We start from the raw sequence: 24,993 nt of genomic DNA on the forward strand, positions 1-24,993 counted from the left end.
AGTTATAATGAGAAATGTAAATATAAGTCTATTAAATGAGTTAATCGTGGTTTACTTGGATGTTGGGACTGAAATTGCAAGGCGAGAAGTGGAAGGTTATAACTTTTATTATAATTTCTTATAAAGAATGATATGTTTAACCAATTACAGGCATTAAGTAAAAAATATGTCTAAAAGAATATCAGGATTCACACTTAAGGCCAAACTTTCTAATGATACCTTCTTGACAGACCGACCATACAGAGACTGTATTGACTTGGTAATGACAGCCAGCATGCAGAAAAAAAGAAACAGACTCCTCTATATCTTAGGTTGTAATGCCTTCTGTATTTGGCTCCAGGTTCAGTGACAAAAGTGAGTCTTATTTTAAATTAACCCATCTAAAAAATTGGACCTATCTTACCCATGATGGCTTTGCCTCCTAAAATGACCACAGATGTTGTCTCCTGAATCCCAATGACTCTTGTGATGGTTGTTCCCACAGCAATTTCGTTTAATGACCTGGATGAACAGACAAAATCTAACAGTGTTAACAGAATTCATCCTAATGGGAATCACCGACCGTCCTGAGCTGCAGGCTCCCTTCTTTGGGCTTTTCCTCATCATCTACACAGTTTCAGTGGTGGGCAACCTGGGCATGATCATCCTCACCAAGGTGGACTCCAGGCTCCAAACACCCATGTACTTCTTCCTCAGACACCTGGCTTTCATTGATCTTGGCTACTCATCAGCTGTGGCACCCAAAATGTTAGCAAATTTTGTAGCTGATCAAAATACAATCCCCTATAACTGGTGTGCTACCCAGCTGGCTTTCTTCATCTTGTTCATTATCAGTGAGCTTTTCATTCTGTCAGCAATGGCCTATGACCGCTATGTGGCCATCTGTAACCCTCTGCTCTACACCGTTGTTATGTCACAAAGGGTGTGCTGGGTGCTAGTAGCAATCCCTTATGGCTACAGTGCCTTTCTTTCTCTGATAACCACCATAAAGATTTTTATGTCATCCTTCTGTGGACATAATGTCATTAGACATTTTTACTGTGATAGTCTTCCCTTGTTAACTTTGCTGTGCTCAAGCACACGTGACATTGAGTTGATAATACTGATCTTTTCAGCATTTAATTTGATTTCCTCCCTTCTCATAGTGCTTGTGTCCTACATCCTCATCCTTATGGCCATCCTTAGGATGAACTCTGCAGAGGGCAGGCACAAGGCCTTCTCTACCTGTGGATCCCACCTGACGGTGGTTGTTGTATTATATGCTACTCTCTTCTTCATGTACGTGCAGCCCAAATCCAGTCATTCCTTTGATACTGATAAAATTGCCTCTGCATTTTACACTTTGATAATTCCTATGCTGAATCCCATGATCTATAGCTTAAGGAACAAAGAGGTAAAAGGTGCCCTGCATAGAATATGGAAAAACTTGCACATACTGCCTATGTAGAGTTCAATATAGACTATACATACAATAAATTAGGTTATGGACTACTGTTTATGTTGTAGGGTTTAGAAAGCAGTAATGTGTAAAAGTCATGGAACACTAGAAATGTTTTTCCTGTTTTCAACTATAGGTGTTCCAGTAGTGATCAACCTTCCTGTATCAATTTTTATTTGTCCTTAAGTGTTACTGCCAGAGACCTAAGTTCAGACATCTGGTCTTACATTGCCAAGTCCTTGTGTTACAATTTAAGGGAAGTCTGTTTTAAATTTTTTTTATTTATTTATGATAGTCAGAGAGAGAGAGAGAGAGAGGCAGAAACATAGGCAGAGGGAGAAGCAGTCTCCATGCACCGGGAGCCCGACGTGGGATTCGATCCCGGGTCTCCAGGATCGCGCCCTGGGCCAAAGGCAGGCGCCAAACTGCTGCGGCCACCCAGGGATCCCGGGAAGTCTGTTTTAATACATCTGCCATTAAGTAATCTTTTAAAGGCTTTCTTGTGTCTTTTCTTAAATATTTTTTTGTGGGCTAAACACCATTTAAATATGTGCCCTCCATACCTGCATACTGACATAAGATGGCACTTAATGTTTTTTGTGCTGAGCATACATACATCAATGAGTAATGAACAGTATCTGCCCTAATGACACTTCAACTCTATGCCCTTTGGTTGGTGGCATTTTAGATTTGTTACATTATGATATGTGAACATGTATATGCATGGAAAAGCATAAAATAAAGTTGATTATCTTTGAGGGCCCTAATTATGTACATTAAAAATTCAAAAGATTTGGCACTGAAACATTAGAAATAATAAGTGAATTTTGCAGGATTAGTGGATATAGTGTCAGCGTGTTAAAGATCAATTATTTTGTATCTACCAACAAAAACAGATAAAATTAAAATTTTAAGCTACACTAGATAAAATCTATATAAGACTCAGGAAAAATTTTAATGAGTAATTTGCATGATTTCATTGCTACACACTACAACAAATATTACTGAGTTATTGAAGGAGAGATAAATGTTAATATACCATGTCAGTTGGTTGAAAGATATAAATTTGGTAAGGCCAGTTCTCCCTAAATTTTCCTATAGATCCAATGCAGTAACAATCAAGATTCCAGTAATATTTTTTTAAGATTTTATTTATTTATTCATGAGAGACACAGAGAGAGAGGCAGAGACACAGACAGAGGGAGAAGCAGGCTCTCTGCAGGAAGCCTGTTGCAGGACTCTATCCCTGGTCCCGGGATAATGCCCTGAGCTGAAGGCAGACACTCAACCGCTGAGCCTCCCAGGCATCCCTCTAGTAGTATTTTTTAGTGCTTAAGTTGATATCAAAAATTATTTGGAAACGCAAAAGATCTAGAATAGCCAGGGCAATATCTTAGAAGAAAGATTTCAGAGGACTTCCAATGACAGATATCAATTCATTTAATGAAATAAGATTATTTTTTAAATGTATCATTAGCGCACATATTTACAGAGAGATCAATAAAATGAAAATAAAGTCCAAAATAGACTCACATGTTTAATTCCACTTATTTTAAAACAAGAGCCTTGCTGCAATATAGTGAGTAAAATAGGTTTTCTCAGTAAATTGGTCAGTTCAATTAGGTTTCTATATAAAATATGGAACTTGGTCATTTATACACTACATGTAAAAATTAATTGAAACATGTTACAAATGGGAATGTGAAATTTGAAACCAAAACGTTTCTTAAAGTAAAGTAAAATAATATTTTCATGACTTGGGATCAACAAGGTTTCCTTAAATGGGGTACAAAAAATAGTGATACTAATAGAAAAATAGTACTCTATCTAGAATGAAAACTTGTATTAATGAAAATACACCATAATAAAGTTTAAAAATCCAAAGAAACCATATGTGAAATACACTCTTCCAAACTAATTTGTAAAACAAAACAAAACAACAAATCCCCTAACTCTTTGAATGAGGATGATCAAGAGGGTTAACGTTTGGGAGGGAAAAAAATAGTTGAGGGGAAGAGCTGAGAGAAGACACCTGAAGAAACTCTTCACAGAAGAGGATATCAAAACAGCCAAAAATATACAAATGTGTTCAAAAAATTATTCATCAGATAAATCTAAGTGAAGAATGTATACTGTGATATCCCCAACATTACCAGGATAGCTGAAATGCAAAAGTTTGTTTAAACGATAATTGAAAATGTTGATAAGAATGTGGAAAATTATAATTATTTTACTTGTTTAAGGGTGAGTACATTGCTATAAAAACTTTGGGAAAATAAGGGAATAATTACTAAATTTTAGTGTGAGTATACTCTATGATGTGCCAATTCCATTCCTGTGTACTTATGTCCCCTAGAGAATAGGTAATAGAATGTTTGTGGCAGATGTAGTCATCATAGGTGTTAAATGTTTTTTTTATAATAAATTTATTTTTTATTGGTATTCAATTTGCCAACATACAGAGTAACACCCAGTGCTCATCCCCTCAAGTGCCCCCCTCAGTGCCCGTCACCCATTCACCCCCACCCTCTGCCCTCCTCCCCTTCCACCACCCCTAGTTCATTTCCCAGGGTGTTAAATGTTTATCAAGGGTGGAATGGATGGATATGTAATGGCACATTCAAAAAATATATTCTGCAGAGCAGAGCATGAAGAAGTGGGAGAAAGAAGAGGAGGAGCGGAGGAGGAGAGGAGCGGCAAAGAAGATGAATGGATACAATATTAAGTGAAAGGCACCATACTCTCCAAAAGTTACACCAACTCATACAAATAGCAATTAAGCTAAGTTGTACTATTATGGGCACTTTTCATAAGTTACACATTTTGTTTTTGAGTACATGATACCATTAAGGAGCACTGCTTGTAAGCAAGAATGAAAGGCTGATTTCACAGTTGAAACTTATGACATAAATTAACATCATTGTAAGTTAAAAGAAAAAAATAGGTTTATGATAAAATTCAATACCTATTTTTAACACCTATTTGCCTAGCTGAGCAGAATAGACAAAAACAGTGTTATAAATAATATTTATAAGAATCCTATATTGGGGGATAAATAAGCGGAGAACAAAAGATTTTAGGGCAGTGATAATATTCCCTATGATATTATACTGATGGACATATATCATTACATTTGCAAATTACATATCAGATAAAGGGCTAGTTTCCAAGATCTATAAAGAACTTATTAAACTCAACACCAAAGAAACAAACAATCCAATCATGAAATGGGCAAAAGACATGAAGAGAAATCTCACAGAGGAAGACATAGACATGGCCAATACCCACATGAGAAAATGCTCTGCATCACTTGCCATCAGGGAAATACAAATCAAAACCACAATGAGATACCACCTCACCCCACACCAGTGAGAATGGGGAAAATTAACAAGGCAGGAAACCACAAATGTTGGAGAGGATGCGGAGAAAGGGGAACCCTCTTACACTGTTGGTGGGAATGTGAACTGGTGCAGCCACTCTGGAAAACTGTGTGGAGGTTCCTCAAAGAGTTAAAAATAGACCTGCCCTACGACCCAGCAATTGCACTGTTGGGGATTTACCCCAAAGATTCAGATGCAATGAAACGCCGGGACACCTGCACCCCGATGTTTCTAGCAGCAATGTTCACAATAGCCAAACTGTGGAGGGAGCCTCGGTGTCCATGGAAAGATGAATGGATAAAGAAGATGTGGTTTATGTATACAATGGAATATTCCTCAGCCATTAGAAACGACAAATAACCCACCATTTGCTTCAACGTGGATGGAACTGGAGGGTATTATGCTGAGTGAAGTAAGTCAGTCGGAGAAGGACAAACAGTGTATGTTCTCATTCATTTGGGGAATATAAATAATAGTGAAAGGGAATATAAGGGAAGGGAAAAGAAATGTGTGGGAAATATCAGAAAGGGAGACAGAACATAAAGACTCCTAACTCTGGGAAACGAACTAGGGGTGGGGAAGGGGAGGAGGGCGGGGGGTGGGGGTGAATGGGTGACAGGCACTGAGGGGGGCACTTGACGGGATGAGCACTGTGTGTTATTCTGTATGTTGGCAAATTGAACACCAATAAAAAATAAATTTATTATAAAAAAATAAAAAATAAAAATCTGTAGAAAACTATTAGTGTAAACTGAATCATTGAAAACTTTACCCCTGATGAAATTGCCCCCAAGATTAGGAGACCCAGTTTCCCCATTTATATTCAGTATGTATTGAATATTATAGCAGGTTCAACCATGATAAAAAATGAGGTAAAGGCAGCGAAGTCATAAACTGCCATTTTTAGTTTTTGATTAATGTTATAATTAACCACATAGGGAAAATATATAATTTATTAGAAATAATAAGTGAATTTAGCAAATATGCCGAATATAAATTTACAAAAATCAACTTTATTTTTACACCTATCAACAACAATTAGAAAATAAAATTGAAGGAAAGATAACATTTATGGAACCATTAAAAAAAGAGTATGGTTTTAGGACCCCAATAGTATCTGGTACCTCCCTCAGTGATTTAGCCATCTCTTTAATAATCTGCTTTGATATCTTAAGTTTCCAGGTGATTATAGGTTGTAAGTTTTTAAATGTTTTTATTATAATTTTGGGTGAAATGTAGACATTTGCTATGATACAGGAAATTTGTACTCTTTGAATAGTAAAAAAAAAAAAAAAAGCAATCTCTGAAAAGGGAGTTTTGTTAAGAAAATCTATTCATGTGCTTATTGGCCATGTTATATCTTCAGTGGGAAGTGTCTGTTCGAGTCTTTAGCCTGTTTTCTAAATTGGATTTTTTTTCCTGTTGAGTTGAAGAATCCTTATAAATCAGAGCCTTGCCAGATATATGATTTGCAATCTCCTCCATCGTGTGAGTCATGTGTTCATTCTCTGATAGTGTCCTTTAATGGACAAAAGTTTGTTTTTTAAATTATTTTTATGTCCATTTATGTATTTTTACTTTTGTCATTTGTACTTTTGGTGTCATATCTAAGAAAGCTGTAAAGAGCTCAGCTGAGCCAGGAGAGATAATTGAGCTGCCAGGTGTTGGAACAGCCAGTTAAAGCAACGGGCCATAAATGCAAGATTTAAGTCCTTAATCACTTACTACAATGGTCATTTTAGTCATATGTCATGAAATTAATGATTATTTTTATATTTATTCCCATTATAGGTTTCTCAAATGCCTGCAAGTAGAAACACAATCTAACACAGTGGAAAGAACTCATCCAAATGGGAATCACAGAACTCCCTGAGCTGCAGGCTCCATTGTCTGGACTCTTCCTCACTGTTTACCTGGTGTCACTGGTGGATAACCTGAGCTTGATCATCCTCACCAAGGTGGACTCTAGGCCACAAACACCCATGTACATCTTCCTCAGACACCTGGCTTTCACTAATCTTGGTTGTTCAATAGCTGTGGGACCCCGAATGCTAGTAAGCCTTGTTGTAGATCAATCTATCATCTCTTATAACTGATGTGCTACCCAACTCACTTTTTTCATTATGTTTATTACTAGTGAAATTCTCATTTTGTCAGCAATGGCCTATGACTGCTATGTGGCCATCTATAACCCTCTGCTCTGCATAGTCATTATGTCACATAGATTATGTCAGTTGCTGGTGGCATAATCTATCATTTTGTCTTTGCTGATCATTATAAAAATTTCCCTTTCATCGTTCGGTGACTATAATGTCATTTAGGCATTTCTACTGTGATAGTCTACCATTGGTAGCTTTGCTCGGCTCAGGCACACATGAAATTAAGTTGATAATTCTGATCTTTTCAGCTTTTAATTTAGTGTCATCTCTTATGATAGCCCTGTGTTTTACATGTTAATCCTTGTTGCCATCCTCAGGATGAACTTTGCAGAAGGCAGGCACAAGGCTTTCTCCACCTGTGAATCCCATATGACACTGATAGTCATATTTCACGGTTCTCCATTTTTTTATGTATGTGCAGCCCAAACCAATTCATTCATTTGATACTGATAAAATAGCCTCCTTATTTTACACTTTGGTTATATTCATGCTGAATCCCATGATCTACAGTTTGAGGAAAAAAGAGGTGAAAAATGCCTTATATAAAACCTGCAGAATGTTTGCAAATGTTCTGTTTAAAATTCACTGTAGGATACACTAACAATAAATTATATATTAGCCAATATATCCTGTAATTAACTTTACTGTAGTCTTGTTCTGTTGTTTCCAGGGGATAGGCAAGAATCAATGTATGATAACCATAGAAATAAAATATATATATATGTATATATATATTCATTATTTTAAATTTCAAATAAGAATAATCACCAATAGATTATTTGTTCCTTTATCCTACTTCAGATACTAGCTTAACTTAGTTTCAATTCCAAGTCAATGCCATTCCTACATGTTCTTTCATGTGCCCTATTTGTCTTTTCCATTAAATACTTATTTTTATAAAACTAGGGATCTTGTACATTCTCTTCACAGTCTTATCTATCACTGTCTAGCATAGTAAAAGTCACACACAAAGAAGATGCCTGATAGATATTATATAAATGAATTAATCAAGGAAATAAACATATACTGTGAAGTTTAAGCCAGAAATGGGGCTTACAGAAAATAGGCAGCTTGAGAAGTGGCCTATAAGTGGGATGGAGTGTATCAAGCAATATGAAAATGGGCTAGAGCAAGTAGCCAGGATGGGGTCACCTTTTAATTAAGGTTGTCAGGGAGCGCTCTGTGAAGATGGTATTGAAACAAACACTAGAGTTGCTGAGTGAGACTCTGTGGCTACCTAGCAGAAGCCTGTTCCATGGGGACAGAAATGACACTGCAGCAGTTCCTAATGACTCATGTGCTGAGAAACACCAGAGTCAAAGGTGGTGGGAGCCTAAATGTGATTAGGAAACAAAAGAGAAATGATGAATTTGTAACAGAATTTAACCTTGTAGTACTCTATTAAGGCCATTGTAAAACTTGTCTTTTTTCCTGAATAATCAAAAAGTCTTCAGAGGATTTTGAGCTAAGGAATGACTTGATATATCTTTGATTAAAGGACAGCTATGACTGCTGTGTAAATAATGGATGGCAGATTCTAAGTTTGGAAATTGAAAATGCTGAGGGGATTAATCATGATACATTTGACGAGATTGGATGCGTTCAGGGTGGTATGACCAGACTCATGATACATTTGAGAGACAATAGAGGTTTAATCTAAGACAGGAACAATCAGAGAATAGAAGTGATTAGATTCTTAACATATTTTTGAGGAAAATCTTAATAGTTATTCACGTTTATGTGGGGTAAAGAGGCATAGAAAAGGAAATCAATGATTTAAAAAGAATAGAAAGACTAGTTCCAAGGCTCATCTTAAGATATACTGAACACTGTTTTCTGCTTTCAATTAATATGACCTTAACTTCCCATTAAAACTAGAAAAAAATCACCAAACCAAACAAAAACAGAGACAAGATATATGAAACAAGCTGTCACAACACTGATAGCAGGTCAAAAAGGCCAATTTTCCTGATGGATCAGGAACAAATGAGGTGAGTCCTATGATTGTTCCACCTTCCTGATGAGTTGAAAAAACTAAGTCAAGAATCTAGTAAGATTATGGTAGCTCAATTTTGCAAGACAGAGTGCCAACACTAGGAGAGCTGTACAGAGAAAGAACACTGGATCTCTACAGAGAATCCTCCTCAATTATTCACCAGATTAGCACATGCAAGAGGAAATCATCCTGAAAAAAGAAAGAATCATCTAAGATGAAAGGCAACAGTATTCTGAACTCAAGCAGAGGTAGAAATTGTGCCAGTGTATTGCACAGGGAGTAGAAAATCTCATAGTTTATAAGGCTTTAGGTAGAATACTCAAGAAGATCTTCTTTCAGTATGTGGAATAATTAGCTCTAAATTGCACACTACTCTGGTCCAACCTAAGAAATTATAAAGGCAACATCCAAAAGGATTAAACTATTTCCAACTAATTATATCCTAGAACAAATTTCAGGGACATTTTTTAAAATACAAATTTATCCAATATGCATGAAGAAAAATTCACAATGAATGAAATACATTCTATAATTATCATCCATACAAAGAAGCAGGAATACATGTTCCGTAGTAAATAAAATAACCAATCAGTGGAAACTTATCAAGAACTGGCACACATTTGAAATATTAAAGGACAGGGATACCTGGGTGGCTCAGCAGTTAAGCGTCTGCCTTCAGCTCAGGGCATGATCCTGGAATTCCAGGATCGAGTCCCACATCAGGCTCCCTGCATGGAGCCTGCTTCTCCCTCTGCCTGTGTCTCTGCCCCTCTCCCTGTGTCTCTCATGAATAAATAAATAAAATATTAAAAAAAGAAATATCAAAGGACAAAAATGATTATTAGAATTGTATATCATATTCTCTAAAATGTAACTAGGGACTTGGAAGATATTATAAAAAAAGAATCTCAACTTCTAGAGATAAAAAGTACCATGTTCAAGGTTAAAGATAAATGAGATTGTATTTGCAGGAGATTAAACATTATAGAAGATTAGTGAGTCTATAGATACAGCAATAAAAAGTATCAAAATGAAACACAGGGAGTGAAAAGAAGCAAAAACATAAAAGAATTACAATAATCTGGGAGTCAGTTTCAAGCAGCCAAGTATGCTCACAACTGGCTTTTCCAAAGAAGAATGTCATTAGACATTAATGACAATAATGTCAAATGTCATTAGAATTATTTGAAGAAAATACAGGTGAAAAATAATCAAACATGATAAAAATTTAAAGACCTCAGATTCAAGATTAACAAACCCCAGATACAAGAAACATAAAGACCATGACCTAAAGGTACCTCATCATCAAATTTCTCAAAGCCAAAACATTAAGCAGTCAAAAAGCAAAGGTGTTTTATGTACAAAGGAACAAAGAATATCAATTCATGATCAGAAGCACTGCAGGTGAGAAGACAATGGAGCAATATCAGTAAAATACTGAAACAAAAGAACTGCCAACTGAGAATTCTGTACCTGGAAAATTTGGTGATAAAAAACAGGTTAGTGATTGACAGAGGTTAAAGACAAGGGAATGAGGGAAAGGAAGAGGATTTGGCTATGAAGGAACGGCATAAGTGACCCATTTATTTGGTGGTGAAATAAGCCTGTGTGTTGATTGTTATGCTGATTACACATATGTACATCTGATTAAAATTGTTTGTGTGTATGTGTGTATATAAACACAAAAATGAGCACATGAAAACCTGGTGACCTGAACAGGAAAAGTATTGTAATATTAGTTTAATGACTAATTAATTAATTTTGCTCCATCTTCTCATAATTCTATAACTATTTCAAAATAATGAGAAGTTGGGACTCCTGGGTGGCTCAGTGGTTGAGCATCTGCCTTTAGCTCAGGGCATGATCCCAGGGTACCAGGAATGAGTCTCACATCGAGCAAGGAGCCTGCTTTTCCCTCTGCCTGTGCCTCTGCCTCTCTGTGTGTGTCTCTCATGAATAAATAAATAAAATCTTTTAAAATAATAATAATAATAATAAAGTTTAATTAAATTCAAATTTGTCTGAGACATTATGGGGTAGGATGAAGTAAAATGGAAATATTACATAGAAATATATATATATATATATACACATACATATGTCAAAACCTATCAAATTGTATACTTTATATGTGTGCAGTTTATTATTTACATATCTGCATTTATTTTATAATGATACCTACTTAAGTTGTTTTACTTCTTTACTAAATATGCCAAGAGATCAAACTAAAACCAAGGGAAAAGTCAGTAACAGAAAACATGTTAAGTATTATCCACTAAAGAGAGGTGTCAGGTTGGCTCCATTGGTTAAGTGACCAGCTCTTGATTTTAGCTCAGGTCATGTCTCAGGGTCATGAGATTGAGCCCCATGTAAGACTCTACACGCTGTGTGGGGTCTGCATGAGATTATCTCTCTCCTTCTCCTCTTCTTCTTTCCTGATCATTCACTCCCTCTAAATAAATAAATAAAATATTTTTAAAAAGTATTATCTAGTTAACAAGAGAGAACATAATGCAGGCTCTTATCATAGAAGTGAAGATCCAAGAACCTCATATTTTTGCTACAGAAAGAGGATATTACCAGATTGGTAGAACCAATCTGGAAAACTTAAAAGATTTAAAGAATTGTTTTCTCCTTCAAAGCAATCTTTCTGCTTGTGGGTGCTTATGTGTGGTCATACGCGTACACGTAGGTGCATCTATATGTACATTAACAAACACATGCACACATGCACATGCATCCAGAGACAGATATGTGACATGTATACCATGGATAATTTTGTTTCCAACATATTAACATAGCAAGTCAGGGCTTTTCAAGGAACTCCATGCTGCTGATAACCAAGGTTGGAGACAAGAAAATACCAACAAAGAATAGATCCATAAAATTCATTATATATTATTGACTATAATGAGGAAAGAAGCAAAAAGAAACACAACATGAAAACATCACGTGTAATGTGGCTTAAAATGCAACAACATAATTTATAGCAAAATAACAGCAAAACATATGCATATAAAATACTATATTTTCACAGAATATATTAATATTGTAAGATATTTGTCAAGCACAGTAGAGCAGGTGACAAGGGAGAAAAAAAGAATTGGAGTGGGTATTAGGCATTATGGAAAAACAAGAAATATTGAACTCTAATACACACAAATAAAATTCAAGGGAAAACCTAAAATAGATGATGAGAATTTACTGTGAAAAAAAATGAGAAGAGTAACTAATTTCTCACTATATGGTCAAAATAAAGGAGAAGACATAGCATCTGATATTCACAAAATCTTATTACTTTTAGTTTATTTAATCATTTATTTTTTTAAGATTTTATTTATTTATTTGAGATTGGGGTGGGAGGAGCAGAGGGAGAGGGACAAGCAGTTATATATATATTACATATATATAATTTTACATCTGTAAAATATTTTAATATAAATTATCAGTACATATATAGTTATATATAACATGAAAAAATAGATTTGAGAGACGGAGAGATTTTGAGAAATTAATATGTATGATTGTTGGGAATGACAAAGATCTTAGCATTGCAAAAGCTGATACTCCAGTCTTGAGTACAAAAGGGGGAAACTAAGGTAAATTTTCTATATTTCAGTCTGGAGCCTAATTTCTTTTTCTTTTTTTTTTCAGCTTTTTTTTTTTTTTTTTTTTTAGATTTTATTTATTTATTCATGAGAGACACAGAGAGAGAGAGAAAGAGAGAGGCAGAGACACAGGCAGAGGGAGAAGCAAGCTCCATGCAGGGAGCCCAACATGGGACTCGATCCCAGGTCTCCAGGATCATGCCCTGGGCCGAAGGCAGGTGCTAAACCGCTGAGCCACCCAGGTTGCCCTGGAGCCTAATTTCTTTGTCTTTAGGATACCTCATCTTTTGTAAGGCTTTCAACTGATTAGATGAGGCCCACCTATATTCCAGAAGTTACATGGCTATGCTGAAAGATCATTAATTTGAATCTTAATCATATGTAAAAAATATCTTTATGACAACATCTGAACTAGTTTTTGACTAAACAGCTGGGCACCGTAGCCTAGTCAAGTGGACACATAAAATTAACCATCAAAGCAAGGAGAAAAAGAATTAATCAAGAGTAAGATGTATGAAGGTAGTACACAAACTAATAAAAAAAAAGCTAACTCATTGGTGAATACAAATTGTCCTAGAGAATTAATAAACACCACTCTTTGCATTCTGTTAAGCTTTCAGATGCCTCAGGGATGATCAAGCGATTGCTTGGCATATCCTCAGGGAGAGTCTCAGAGGGTGAGCAAGAGTCCATAAATTAATCTCATATCACCATATCATGAAGCATGCAGGGAAGCCAAGACAGAAGTTTCATCACAGGTAAACAGATATTTCATGTGGTGCTGTATTATACCCATATCCATGTACTTTCGCTGACAGTTGCAAGGTAACACTTTCATTCCATGTCAAAGCATAGAAACCTATTAGGATTTCTGATTCATTTCTGCATTCTCCTGGTGATAATGCATGACACAGTAAGAGTGCTCTCCTTTCTCTTCACATTACTTGTTCAAGTAATGCTTATTAGCATGTTTGAAATGTCAGGGCCATATTACTTATGTAAATATATGTTTCATGTAAAACTTGATCATATAAATAATACAGACCAAACAAAGCGACCATAAAGCCTAACTAAAGAGTAAGGAATAAAAAAACAAAAAGTATGAAAGAATTTTGTAACTGTTGCTACTCAGTTTAGATATCAGTTTAGATATCAGTGTGTCTGATATCTAAAAACCGCATTTAGTGACTAGATTCTTCTCATTCCCTTCTCAAAAACATTGTGATGGTTATTTAAATCAACTTCTAGAGGTAAATTTTAAAAAACGATTTTATTTATTTGACAGAGAGAGGGAGAGCACAAGCAAAGAGAGTAGTAGGCAGAGGGAGAGGGAGAAGCAGGTTCCCCACAGAGCAGGGAGCCCAATGTGGGGCTTGATCCCAGGACACTGGGATCATGACCTGAGTGGAAAGCAGCTGCTTAACCATCTGAGCCACCCAGGCGCCCCAAAGTAATTTTTTTCTAATTAATAATGAGCAAAAGGAGAAATTTCACCTCGTGCTGAGTTGTGAAAAACAATATTTGGAGGTTAGGAGACGTTTAAGTGCCCTGTTTTGTAGTAATGGTACAATGTACCATTTACAATGTTCAATTTCCAGTGGAATCTGACAGCACAGATAATTTTCTCAAAAAGTAGAACTTTAAATAACAATGATCTGATCATCAAAACAGATAGAAACTACAAAAAAGCAATTTGAAGCTTTTCCCAGTTGATGTCTCAAACTGGTGAGAGAACGCCCTTCTTTCTTTCCTTAGCTTACACAAAAACAGAAGACAAAGTCTTTTTTTTTTCTTTTGCCTTTCATCATTGCACCTCAACAGCGTTCACATTGTTTCTTCTGTTCGCTTAAAACAGTTTTTCTTAACATCAGGATTTCTGACAAAAGAATGTGTGTACTTGGGTATCCGGTCATTTATCAAAAGCTCACAATCTTATCAGCAATGCCCTATATGAGGTGAGTGTATTTTCTAGAAAAAATGTTTATAATTTAATGTTAACAATGCTGTATTTTTCTGTTATGTTCATATAGCTCACTCCTAGACTCCTGACGCTTCTTTTTTACTTGTATTCAGGATAAAACAAGACCAGATAATATAACATGAAAGCTATCTACTATGCTGATTATCAATTCAGAATAGGTTTTCCAACAAATCTGGATGGCAAAACACAATCTAACGGTGCTCAATGAGTTCATTCTCATGGGAATCACAGACAAACCTGAGCTGCAGGCTCCACTATTTGGGCTCTTCCTCATCATCTATTTGATCTCGGTGGTGGGCAACCTGGGCATGATCATCCTCACCAAGGTGGACACCAGACTACAAACACCCATGTACTTCTTCCTCAGACACCTGGCCTTCACTGATCTGGGTTATTCAACAACTATAGGACCAAAAATGTTAGTAAGTTTTTTTTTGGAAGAAAACACGATTTCTTATTATTTATGTGCCACACAGGGAGCTTTCTACATAATCTTCATCATTAGTGAACTTTTTATTCTAACAGCTATGTCCTACGACCGCTACATGGCCATCTGTAACCCTCTGCTCTACCCCGTCATCATGTCACAGAGGGTGTGTCAGGTGCTGGTGGCAATCCCTTATCTCTACAGCACATTTGTGTCTCTTCTAGTCACCATAAAGATTTTTAGTTCATTCTTCTGTGGCTACAATGTTGTCAATCATTTTTACTGTGACTGTCTCCCCTTGTTATCTTTGCTCTGCTCAAATACACATGAAATTGAATTGATGATTTTGATTTTCTCAGTTTTTGATGTGATTTCATCCCTTCTGATAGTTCTTGTGTCTTACCTGCTGATCCTGGTAGCCATTGTCAGGATGAACTCAGCTGAGGGTAGGCTCAAGGCTTTTTCCACCTGTGGGTCCCACCTGACAGTGGCCACAGTGTTCTATGGGACTTTGATATTTATGTATGTGCAACCTGAGTCCAGTCATTCCTTTGATACTGATAAAGTGGCGTCCATATTTTACACCCTTATTATCCCCATGCTGAATCCCTTGATCTATAGCTTGAGGAACAAAGATGTAAAGTATGCTCTACATAGGATATGGAAAAAAATATGCAATACCTTTTCTTAAGTTTATTATATACTGTGCGGTTCCTATGAATTAAACGATCAACATTAAACATTTCTCTATGTTTTTTTAGAGGGAAAAGCAAGGATAAATAAGTTCGATGTATATCTAGAGATTTGCTTCTATGTACTATTCATATTTCAAAGTACTCTGAATACATTGTGCATAAGCAATAAATATATTTTTCCTTCCTGAGGGAAAGAGATAAGTTATAGGCATAATAACTGGGGCTTGTGTTAGTACAGTAGAATGGGTTAGGAGACTATAAGCTATAACACCAAGGAAGTAGTGTGGATATGCTGTATGGAAGTAAAGAATACTTGGTACAGAAAGAGAGTAAAAATGACTCATGTTTTTATCAACTATCAGAATAAACATCCCAATGTCTATGTATTATGTGTATAGGTGTGCTTTTTTGTAAGAACATTCTTTCTGTTTAGCCTATGTAGGTTTCTATGGGTTGTCTAAGTCACACTTGATGGGATGCCTGATGGTTCAGCAGTTGAGTGTCTGTCTGCCTTTGGCTCAGGTCATGATCCTGGGGTCCTGGGATCGAGTCCAACATCAGGCTCCTTGCAAGGAGCCTGCATCTCCCTCTGTCTCTGCCTGTGTGTGTGTGTCTCTCATGAATAAATAAATAAAATCTTAAAATGAAATAAAAACACACTTGATCATAGTTTTAAGGAGGTTCAGTGTATTGTACTAGCTTGAAGTCATCAGTCATCTGAATTTGCTCAAATATCTCCATTCCACAGGGAGGTTTTTGTGTCCCAGTCTTTCCTCATGAGTGCTATTACATAGGAGCTCTAGAGACTCTATCAACTACACACACTTGGCATTTCAACAATCCAGAAATCACCACAGCATCTAATTTTGTCTTAATACATCCATTGTGTCTAACAGCAGATAGAACTAGTGAATTAAGTTTCATATAATCTGTCATAGATGTTTCCATGTTTTCTTTTTTATTTTTCCTACCAGCTTGATCTTGATTCTTAAATGCTTGTTTTTGTCTAATGACAAAACAAAGATAAGTTTTGAGTAAAAGTCACAGTCTAGTAGTTTTTGTATGCTTACATACAAGGCCTGCTCTATCATAAATGAAGGTGTTGTTTTTCATTTGGTCAACTTTCCACAAATTTGGTTCAAATTAGTATATACTCCATTTCTATTAGGATACATTGATAACATTGGATACAACTAATACATTGATTTGTTGATCCTGTCTGGAGAAAACAAAAGATGATTCTGTGATTTAAACAGTGAACATGTGATATGATATGTAGTAATTTATATACTTGGTGTGGTTTTTGGACATACTTCCTACATAACCCTCCCTAAATCCCATTATATTTTTATTTTTATTATTTTTTAACATTCGATAAACTTTTTCACATTATGGAGAAGACTATTTTCTGAGTCCACTGTCATAGAATAAAATTATCTGTGAAGTCAATAAAATTCTATTAAAAATAATTCATAAGAATATATATACAAATTTATGTATAGGCATATGAGGACAAATATTAATAGTGCCTTTCTGGTTTATTTTCTTAAGTACTGAGAAAAATTATATACCTTAGCATGAGCTATGCATATATAAATATAAGAAAACCCTGTTTCTTAGATTATATATATTGGACAGAGTTACAGTAAAGTGTGGATAATATATGGATTTGAAAAAACAAACTGTGAGTAAACAGAACACAATTTTGTACTCCTATAATAAATATTGGAGTGTCTTTGATTAACCCACAGACTATAAGCCAAAAAGAGAAAAACTATATATTAAGATTTATAAATTTTGATAATGTATTTCATTCACTTAAAAAATTATTTGTATTTCCTTGTTAAGTAGATACATAAAGGTATTATATTTTTCATAGAATATAATAATTTAAAATCAAAAACTGCTACTAACATAAAAACTTGTTCAGCATTATTATCATTAATGAATTACATTTTAAATGTCAGTGAGAACAATATAAATTGAGAATAATATCTAGCTCTTGGTGAGTAAGTGGAGAAGTTAAAACTTTCACACATTGCTGGTGGAAAATTAAAAGGGTTAGATATTTATTTTTAAAAATATTTTATTTATTTATGAGAGAGAGAGAGAGAGAGACAGGCAGAGGGAGAAGCAGGATCCATGCAGGGAGCCCGACATGGGACTCGATCCCAGGTCTCCAGGATCACGCCCTGGTCAAAGGTGGCACTAAACTGCTGAGCCACCTGGGCTGCCCTGTTTGTCTGTTTTTAAATAGACTACAAGCACAGGTGCATCTCGCAACCCTCAGATCAAGACTTCAGCTGAGAGACACCTGAGTGGCTCAGTGGTTGAGTGCCTGCCTTTGGCTCATGGAGTAATCCTGTTGTCTTGGGATTGAGTCCCATTATCAGGTTCCCAACAGGGAGACTACTTCTCCCTCTGCCTATGTCTCTGCCACTCTCCCTGTGTCTCTCATAAATAAATGAATAAAATCTTAAAAAAAAATACTTCAGCTGAGATCAAAAGTTGAATGCTTAGCTGACTGAGCCTTCCAGGCATCCTTCTTGCATTTATTCATAGAAGAGTATGTTGGGATAATACATATGAAACATTTGGGAAAATTAATGAGTATAGTTTATCCCTTATTAAGAATACATCTATATAATTTTTAATTTTTATTTTTTATATTAATTTTTAAGGGGCGAAACTCAGGGGTGTTCATTGAGGCACTACCCTATACTGTTGGTAATAGGTGAGAGTTGGAGATAAAATGTTTATGAAAAAACATTAAGTGAAATTTGTTAAATATATATCATGGTTTATAACACAGAAAGAAGCAACATATGTCATATCATCTTTACACAAGTAAAGTGACTTAAATGCAACAATGAAACTTATAGAAAAATAACACAAATACATAGTTATATATATGTAAAATATACTTTTGCAAGGACAAATTGATCATCTAAGCATATATCAAGTACAATGGAGCATGTTTCAAGGTGGGAGAGAAAAACTGGACTGGGGTTGGACAGAAGGAATAAATAAAATTCTCCAATGTGAAAGTAAGGAGAAAAAGCAAAATGAAAAAAGCAACAGTGGAAACCATGTCAGTGATGGCAAGTCACTATGCGATGAGAATAATGCCTAGCTAATTTCTACCTTAGAAGGAGGAATAACAATGAAAACAAAAATGAAAATAAAGGAAATAACACATATTTACATGATACATAATTTTTAAATAATATAGAACAGAATTAATCATTTCTCTATCATGTCACCCATCCCAGGAGACCACTTGATAAGCCTGACTAAAATACATGACATTTTAATTAAAAGTCCTGTGAAGGGGATCCCTGGGTGGCGCAGCGGTTTAGCGCCTGCCTTTGGCCCGGGGCGTGATCCTGGAGACCCGGGATCGAATCCCACGTCGGGCTCCCGGTGCATGGAGCCTGCTTCTCCCTCTGCCTGTGTCTCTGCCTCTCTCTCTCTCTCTCTCTCTCTCACTGTGTGCCTATCATAAATAAATAAAAATTAAAAAAAAAGTCCTGTGAAGAAGAGATGAAAAGTTATGTAAGAGTGAAAAATAGCTCTTGTTTCTTTGTTGATCTTCTGCTTAGATTAACTGTCCATTACCGTGAGTAGGGGTTGAAGTCCCCTACTATTAATGTATTATTATCTATGTTACTTTACTTTGGTTATTAATCATTTGATATAATTGGTTACTCCCAAATTAGAAGCATAAGCATTTATAATTATTAGGTTTTCTTGTTGGATAGACCCTTTAAGTATGATATAGTGTCCCTCTTCATCTCTTACTAAAGTCTTTGGTTTAAAATCTGTCTGATATGAGGATTGCTACCCCAGCTTTGTTTTAAGATCCATTTGAAGTTCTCCACCCCCTCATTTTCAGCCTGGAAGTGTCTTTAGTTCTAAAAGGAGTCCCTTATAGACAGCATAAGGTTGGGTCTTGCTTTTTTTTTTTTTTTAATCCAATCTGGTACCTTGTGTCTTTTGATTGAAGCATTCAGTTCATTTACATTCAGAGTAACTATTGAAAGATATGATTTAGTGGCATTGTATTACCTGTAAAGTCCTTTTTTCTGTAGATTGCCTGTTTCTTTCTGGCCTATGTTACTCTTGGGCTCCCTCTTTGCTTACAGGATCCCCCTTAATATTTCCTGCAGGAATGGCTTGGTGATCGCATATTCTTTCAGTTTCTGTCTGGCCTGAAAGCTCTTTATCTCTCTTTCCATTCTGAATAACAGTGCCTTACTGGATAAAATATTCTTTTTTTAAAGATTTTATTTATTTATTCATGAGACATACACACACAGAGAGAGACAGAGAGAAAGAGAGAGAGCGAGGCAGAGGCAGAGACCCAGGCAAAAGGAGAAGCAGGCTCCATGCAAGGACCCCGATGTGAGACTCGATCTCGGGTCTCCAGGACCACACCCTGGGCTGCAGGCGGCACTAAACCGCTGTGCCACCGGGAATGCAGTGGATAAAATATTCTTGGTTGCATGTTTTTCTCATTTAGTACCCTGAGTATATCATGCCAGCTCTTTCTAACCTGCCAGGTCTCTATGGATAGGTCTACAGTTAGTCTAATATTTTTTGCTGTATATGTTAGGAATCTCTCGTCTCAAGCTGCTTTCAGGATTTTCTCTTTATTTATGAAATTTGCAAGCTTCACTACTATATGTTGAGGTATTGATCTATTCTTATTGATTTTGGGTGAGGTCCTTTGTACCTCTTAGACTTAAATGTCTCTTTCCATCCCCAGGGATGTTCGCAGCTATGATTTCCTCAAATATGCCTTCTGGCCATCCCTCTTTCTCTTCACCCTAAGCACTCCAATAATTCTGATGTTGCTTCTTTCCTGGTATCATTGATTTCTCAAAGCCTCTCCTTATGGGCTTTTAGTTATTTTTCTCTCTTTTCCTCAATTTCCTTCCTTTCCACCAACTAGTCTTCTATGTCACTTACTCTCCCTTCTACCTCATTTACCTGAGGTGTTAGAACATCCAGTTAGGCTGCATCTAAGTTAGAATATATTTTTTTAATTTTGGCCTGTTTAGATCTCATTTCTGCAGTAAGAGATTCTCTAGCATCCTTTGAGCTTTTTTCAAGCCCAAACTAATGACTTTATCACAGTTATCCTGAACTCCAACTCTGACATTTTACTTAAATTCATATCAATAGATCTATGGCAGAGAGTATTGCCTCTGGTTCTTTCTTTTGTTGTGAATCCCTTCTACTCATTTTGTCCAGAGAAGAATGGATGTACGAGTGAGCAGAATCAAAATATCAACCACGACTAAAGCAAAATACACACTAGACAAATCTGATGAGGTCAGAAAGCAAAACAGAAAAGCAAAAGAAAAAAAAAAGGGAGGTGTAGAAGAGAGAATATAAACTCACACGGTGGACAAAAGAGAGTAATGCCCTTGTTCCTGAGTGGAATTTGGTCTCTGTGTTAGAAGACACTAAATTCCAAATTTTAAGAAAGCAAAACATATATATACAAAAATAAAATTGAATGGAGTGAAAGGAATCCAAAAATGAAGTATATATCTATAAAATGTAAATGTAAAAAAAAAGGAAGTTAAAAGAAGACTTAAAAACAAAGACTGTTGGTAGGAATACAAGCTAGTGCAGCCACTCTCGAAAACAGTATGGAAGTTCCTCAGGAAGTTAAAAGTAGAGGTACCCCACAACTCAGCAATTGCACTACAGGGTATTTATCCCAAAGACACAGATGGAGTGAAACAAAGGGACACCTGCACCCCAATATCCATAACTGCAATATCCACAATAGCCCAACTGTGGAAGGAGCCAAGATGTTCATTGACAGATGAATGGATGAGAAAGATGTGGTCTATATAAACAATGGAATATTACTCACCTATCAGAAAGGATGAATACCCACCATTTGCTTCGATGTAGATGGAACCGGAGGGTATTATGCTGAGTGAATTAAATCATCCTAGAAAGACAATTACCATATAGTTCATTCATATGAGGAATATAAGAAATAGTGCAGAGGACCATAAGGAAGGAGGGAAAAGTGAATGGGAAAAAATCAGAGAGGGAGACAAACCAAGAGAGACTCTCTCTTCTTTTAAGATTTTGTTTGTTTATTCATGAGAGACAGAGAGAGAGAGAGAGAGAAAGAGATAGGCAGAGGGAGAAGCAGGCTACACGCAGGGAGCCGGATGTGGGACTCGATCCTGGGTCTTCAGGATCACGCCCAGGGCTGAAGGCAGGCGCTAAACCGCTGAGTCATCCAGGCTGCCCCAAGTGAGACTCTTAACTCTGGGAAACAAAGTGATGGTTGATGAAGGGGAGGTTGGTGGGGCATGGGGTAACTGGGTGATGGGAATTAAGGAGGGCACATGATATGATGAGCACTCAGTGTTATACACAGCTGATAAATTATTGAAAATTACATCTGAAACTAATGGTGCTGTATATTTGCTAATTCAATTTAAATTTAAAAATGTGAAAAAGAGGAGTGAAATAAATAAATAAATAAATAAATAGGTGAAATAGATGATAGATTGATGATAGATTATACATATGTAATTTATTCACTGGTGAGTACTAATTTGCCCTGTTTATTAATAGACAACCTCCAGACTTTTTTTTTTTTTCATCCTCTCATATGCTTTCGTGAGACTAAATAAATTGCTTGGCATCCCCTGAGGGAGAATCTCAAAAGGTGAAGAAAAACCATATATTATTCTCAATATGCCATGTTAAGAAACACATATAGGAGTCAAGACAAGGTTTCATTACAGGTAAAAATAACAGAATATTTGTGTAGTACCTTATGCTACCAAATATCCACAATGTTTTAGTGATGCTTGTAGCATTCCATTTTATGTCCATGGCCACCCTAGCAAAATGTGACATATCTGATTTAGTTTGCTTTGCTTTATAGTAAACATAATGCCTGAGAAAGAACAGAACTTAACTCCTGTGTCCTTGATTTTAAATTTTTTGAATGTTTTCACATGGGATGAGAGGCCAAATACTCCTGTGCATACTTGAAACTTCATTTTCATATTGTTATAAAATTCTTAAGTTTAATATAAACGATTATATCTCAAATGGAAGCCAAAACTGATAGCAAGTTACACACAGTGGAAGAACACGCAATTTTTTTTTAATTGGCAACATTAAGAAACTACAGGTATATTCTCTTATTTTGATGCCATTCTGAATACTTACTTAGTGAATCTAGTCACTTTTCATGATTCTCTAAAAAATAATTTCGGACTTAATGATTATTTAAATAAATGTATAAATATAATTATCACTTGATATCTTTTTAAGGAAAGAAGGGGTTGCCAACTCACACTGAGTTGTGTGTGCAAAGCATTACTTAGATATTAGGAGACCTTTAAGTACCAAGTTTTACGGTAATGGAAGGATGTTCATGATATTCTTTCCAGCGGGAACTGACACAAAGCAGGTATAATTATGTCAAAGAATGTAGCCTTAAAAAAAATAAATATCAAATATTCAATAGCTATAGTAAACTATGAAACAGCAATTTGATTCTTTTCGTAGAACTCCAAAGCTGGTGAGAGGAAATGCTTTTATCTTTCTTCACCTCATAGAAAAATTGGTACTTAAGAACATGCTCTTTAAAAGTCAGAGAAAGACAAATATGATTTCACTCATATGTGGAATTTAAGAAACAAAACAGATGAACATAGGAGAAGGGAAGGAAATAAAAAATAAAAGGAAAATGGAGAGGGTGACAAACCATGAGACTCTTATGTCTAGGAAACAAACTGATGGTTGCTGGAGGGGAGGTGGGCAGGGGCGGGGTAACTGGGTGATGGACATTAAGGAGGGCACCTGATGGAAAGCACTGGGTGTTACATGCAACTGACAAATCATTAAACTCTACCTCTGAAACTAATAATACACTATATATTAATTAGACTTAATTTAAGTAAAAAAAAATGTTTTAAATGCAATTTAGAGACCCCTGGGTGGCTCATTTGGTTAAGCATCTGACTTTTGATTTAGGCTCAGGTCATGATTTTAGGGTCCTGAGATCAAGCCCCACATCTCTCTCTCTTTCACTCTACCCCTATCTCAACTGTCTCTCTCTTCCTTAAAAAAAGGTAAAAAATTAAAAATTAAATAAATAAAAAATTACTAGTAATCTTTATTTCAAAAAATGCACTATTTATCTTTTAGCCTTCCATGATTATAAAGGAAAACAAAAAAATGAAAAAAGAATGAAACAAGCAAAACCCAACATTTATACTGCTTTTTTATTGTATTTACTAAGTATTTCTCTAACATTATTATCTACTGACGCACATTAGCATATTTCTAATATAAGAAAGGCGTATGCCTCACAGGCATATAAAATATCCAGAGGTCACAAACATAAGCAAATTTATAAGTAAGTTAAGTGGAAATTACACATAATTACTTTTTATTTAATGTTGTGGAATTGTGTGTTTTTGTCTGCTTATATATATATCTCATTCAGAGACTTCTGACTTATAATTTCATTGCAGGCAGTACATTTCCCTTTTTTTTGGAAACAAAAGCATTGGTATTCATAATTTTTTAAACCAAAAATAGTGTGCGGCCTGGGTGGATCAGCGGTTTAAGCATCGCCTTTGGCCCAGGACGTGATCCTAGAGATTCAGGATCTAGTCCCGCATCCGCCTCCCTGAATGGAGCCTGCTTCTCCCTCTGCCTGTGTCTCTGCCTCTCTCTCTCTCTCTCTCTCTCTCTCTCTCTCTGTGTGTGTGTGTGTGTGTGTGTGTGTGTGTCTTGTGAATAAATAAATAAAACCTTTAGAAAAAAATAGTTCTCTTACCTTAAAATGCCATCCACCTCCTACTCTGGCATAATTTTTTTATCTATGGGTTTTTAGAGTATTAGATACATTTTCTGTTGTTACATATGTTTTTATCCCCATTATGGGCTATATTATAGTTTGAACGGATTCCTGTGGGCTTCATATATGGAATTTCAAAGTGCATCCAGGGATTTACATATACCTCATCTTTAGTGTATTTTATTTTGTCTCTATGGTATGGTGTATCACAGTGACTGTCAACTTTCTCTTTTTTCTTTAAAGTATTATGTCTTTTAATTCAAAGGGAATTTTTATGAAACTTCATTGCATGAAACCTCTGCCAGTAGTCTTTTCCCCCCAATTTCACCACGTTCCTGTAGTTTCTTGCTTGATAAAGTGCGTATGTTTTGTTACATAACAAGTAATATATCTCTATTTTAATGAAAATGCGACAAGGGGAAGAATAGTATTTTAAGCAAATCTATATT

General features: G+C 35.8%; 2 protein-coding genes and 1 pseudogene across 2 annotated transcripts; all 3 read left to right on the top strand.

The window, feature by feature from the left end:
* The first annotated feature begins 496 nt into the window (after window positions 1-496).
* On the top strand, window positions 497-1,447 carry LOC112930558 (olfactory receptor 8K3-like). The gene has a single exon (XM_026012902.2). The coding sequence runs from the start codon at window positions 497-499 to the stop codon at window positions 1,445-1,447; it is 951 nt and encodes a 316-aa protein (XP_025868687.2).
* Window positions 1,448-6,668: 5,221 nt separating this feature from the next.
* LOC112930557 (olfactory receptor 8K3-like) lies at window positions 6,669-7,578 on the top strand (annotated as a pseudogene).
* Window positions 7,579-14,738: 7,160 nt separating this feature from the next.
* LOC112930619 (olfactory receptor 8K3-like) lies at window positions 14,739-15,680 on the top strand. Its single transcript, XM_026012960.2, has one exon. It carries the CDS (start codon window positions 14,739-14,741, stop codon window positions 15,678-15,680), a length of 942 nt encoding a protein of 313 aa, XP_025868745.2.
* Window positions 15,681-24,993: the final 9,313 nt, after the last annotated feature.

This window comes from Vulpes vulpes, chromosome 5, assembly GCF_048418805.1.
Source record: "Vulpes vulpes isolate BD-2025 chromosome 5, VulVul3, whole genome shotgun sequence".
In the NCBI taxonomy this organism is placed as follows: domain Eukaryota; kingdom Metazoa; phylum Chordata; class Mammalia; order Carnivora; family Canidae; genus Vulpes; species Vulpes vulpes.

What these genes read in the sequence shown, in the direction of transcription:
- LOC112930619 (XM_026012960.2), top strand. Translation starts at nt 14,739, where the DNA reads ATGGCAAAACACAATCTAACGGTGCTCAATGAGTTCATTCTCATGGGA.
- LOC112930558 (XM_026012902.2), top strand. Translation starts at nt 497, where the DNA reads ATGACCTGGATGAACAGACAAAATCTAACAGTGTTAACAGAATTCATC.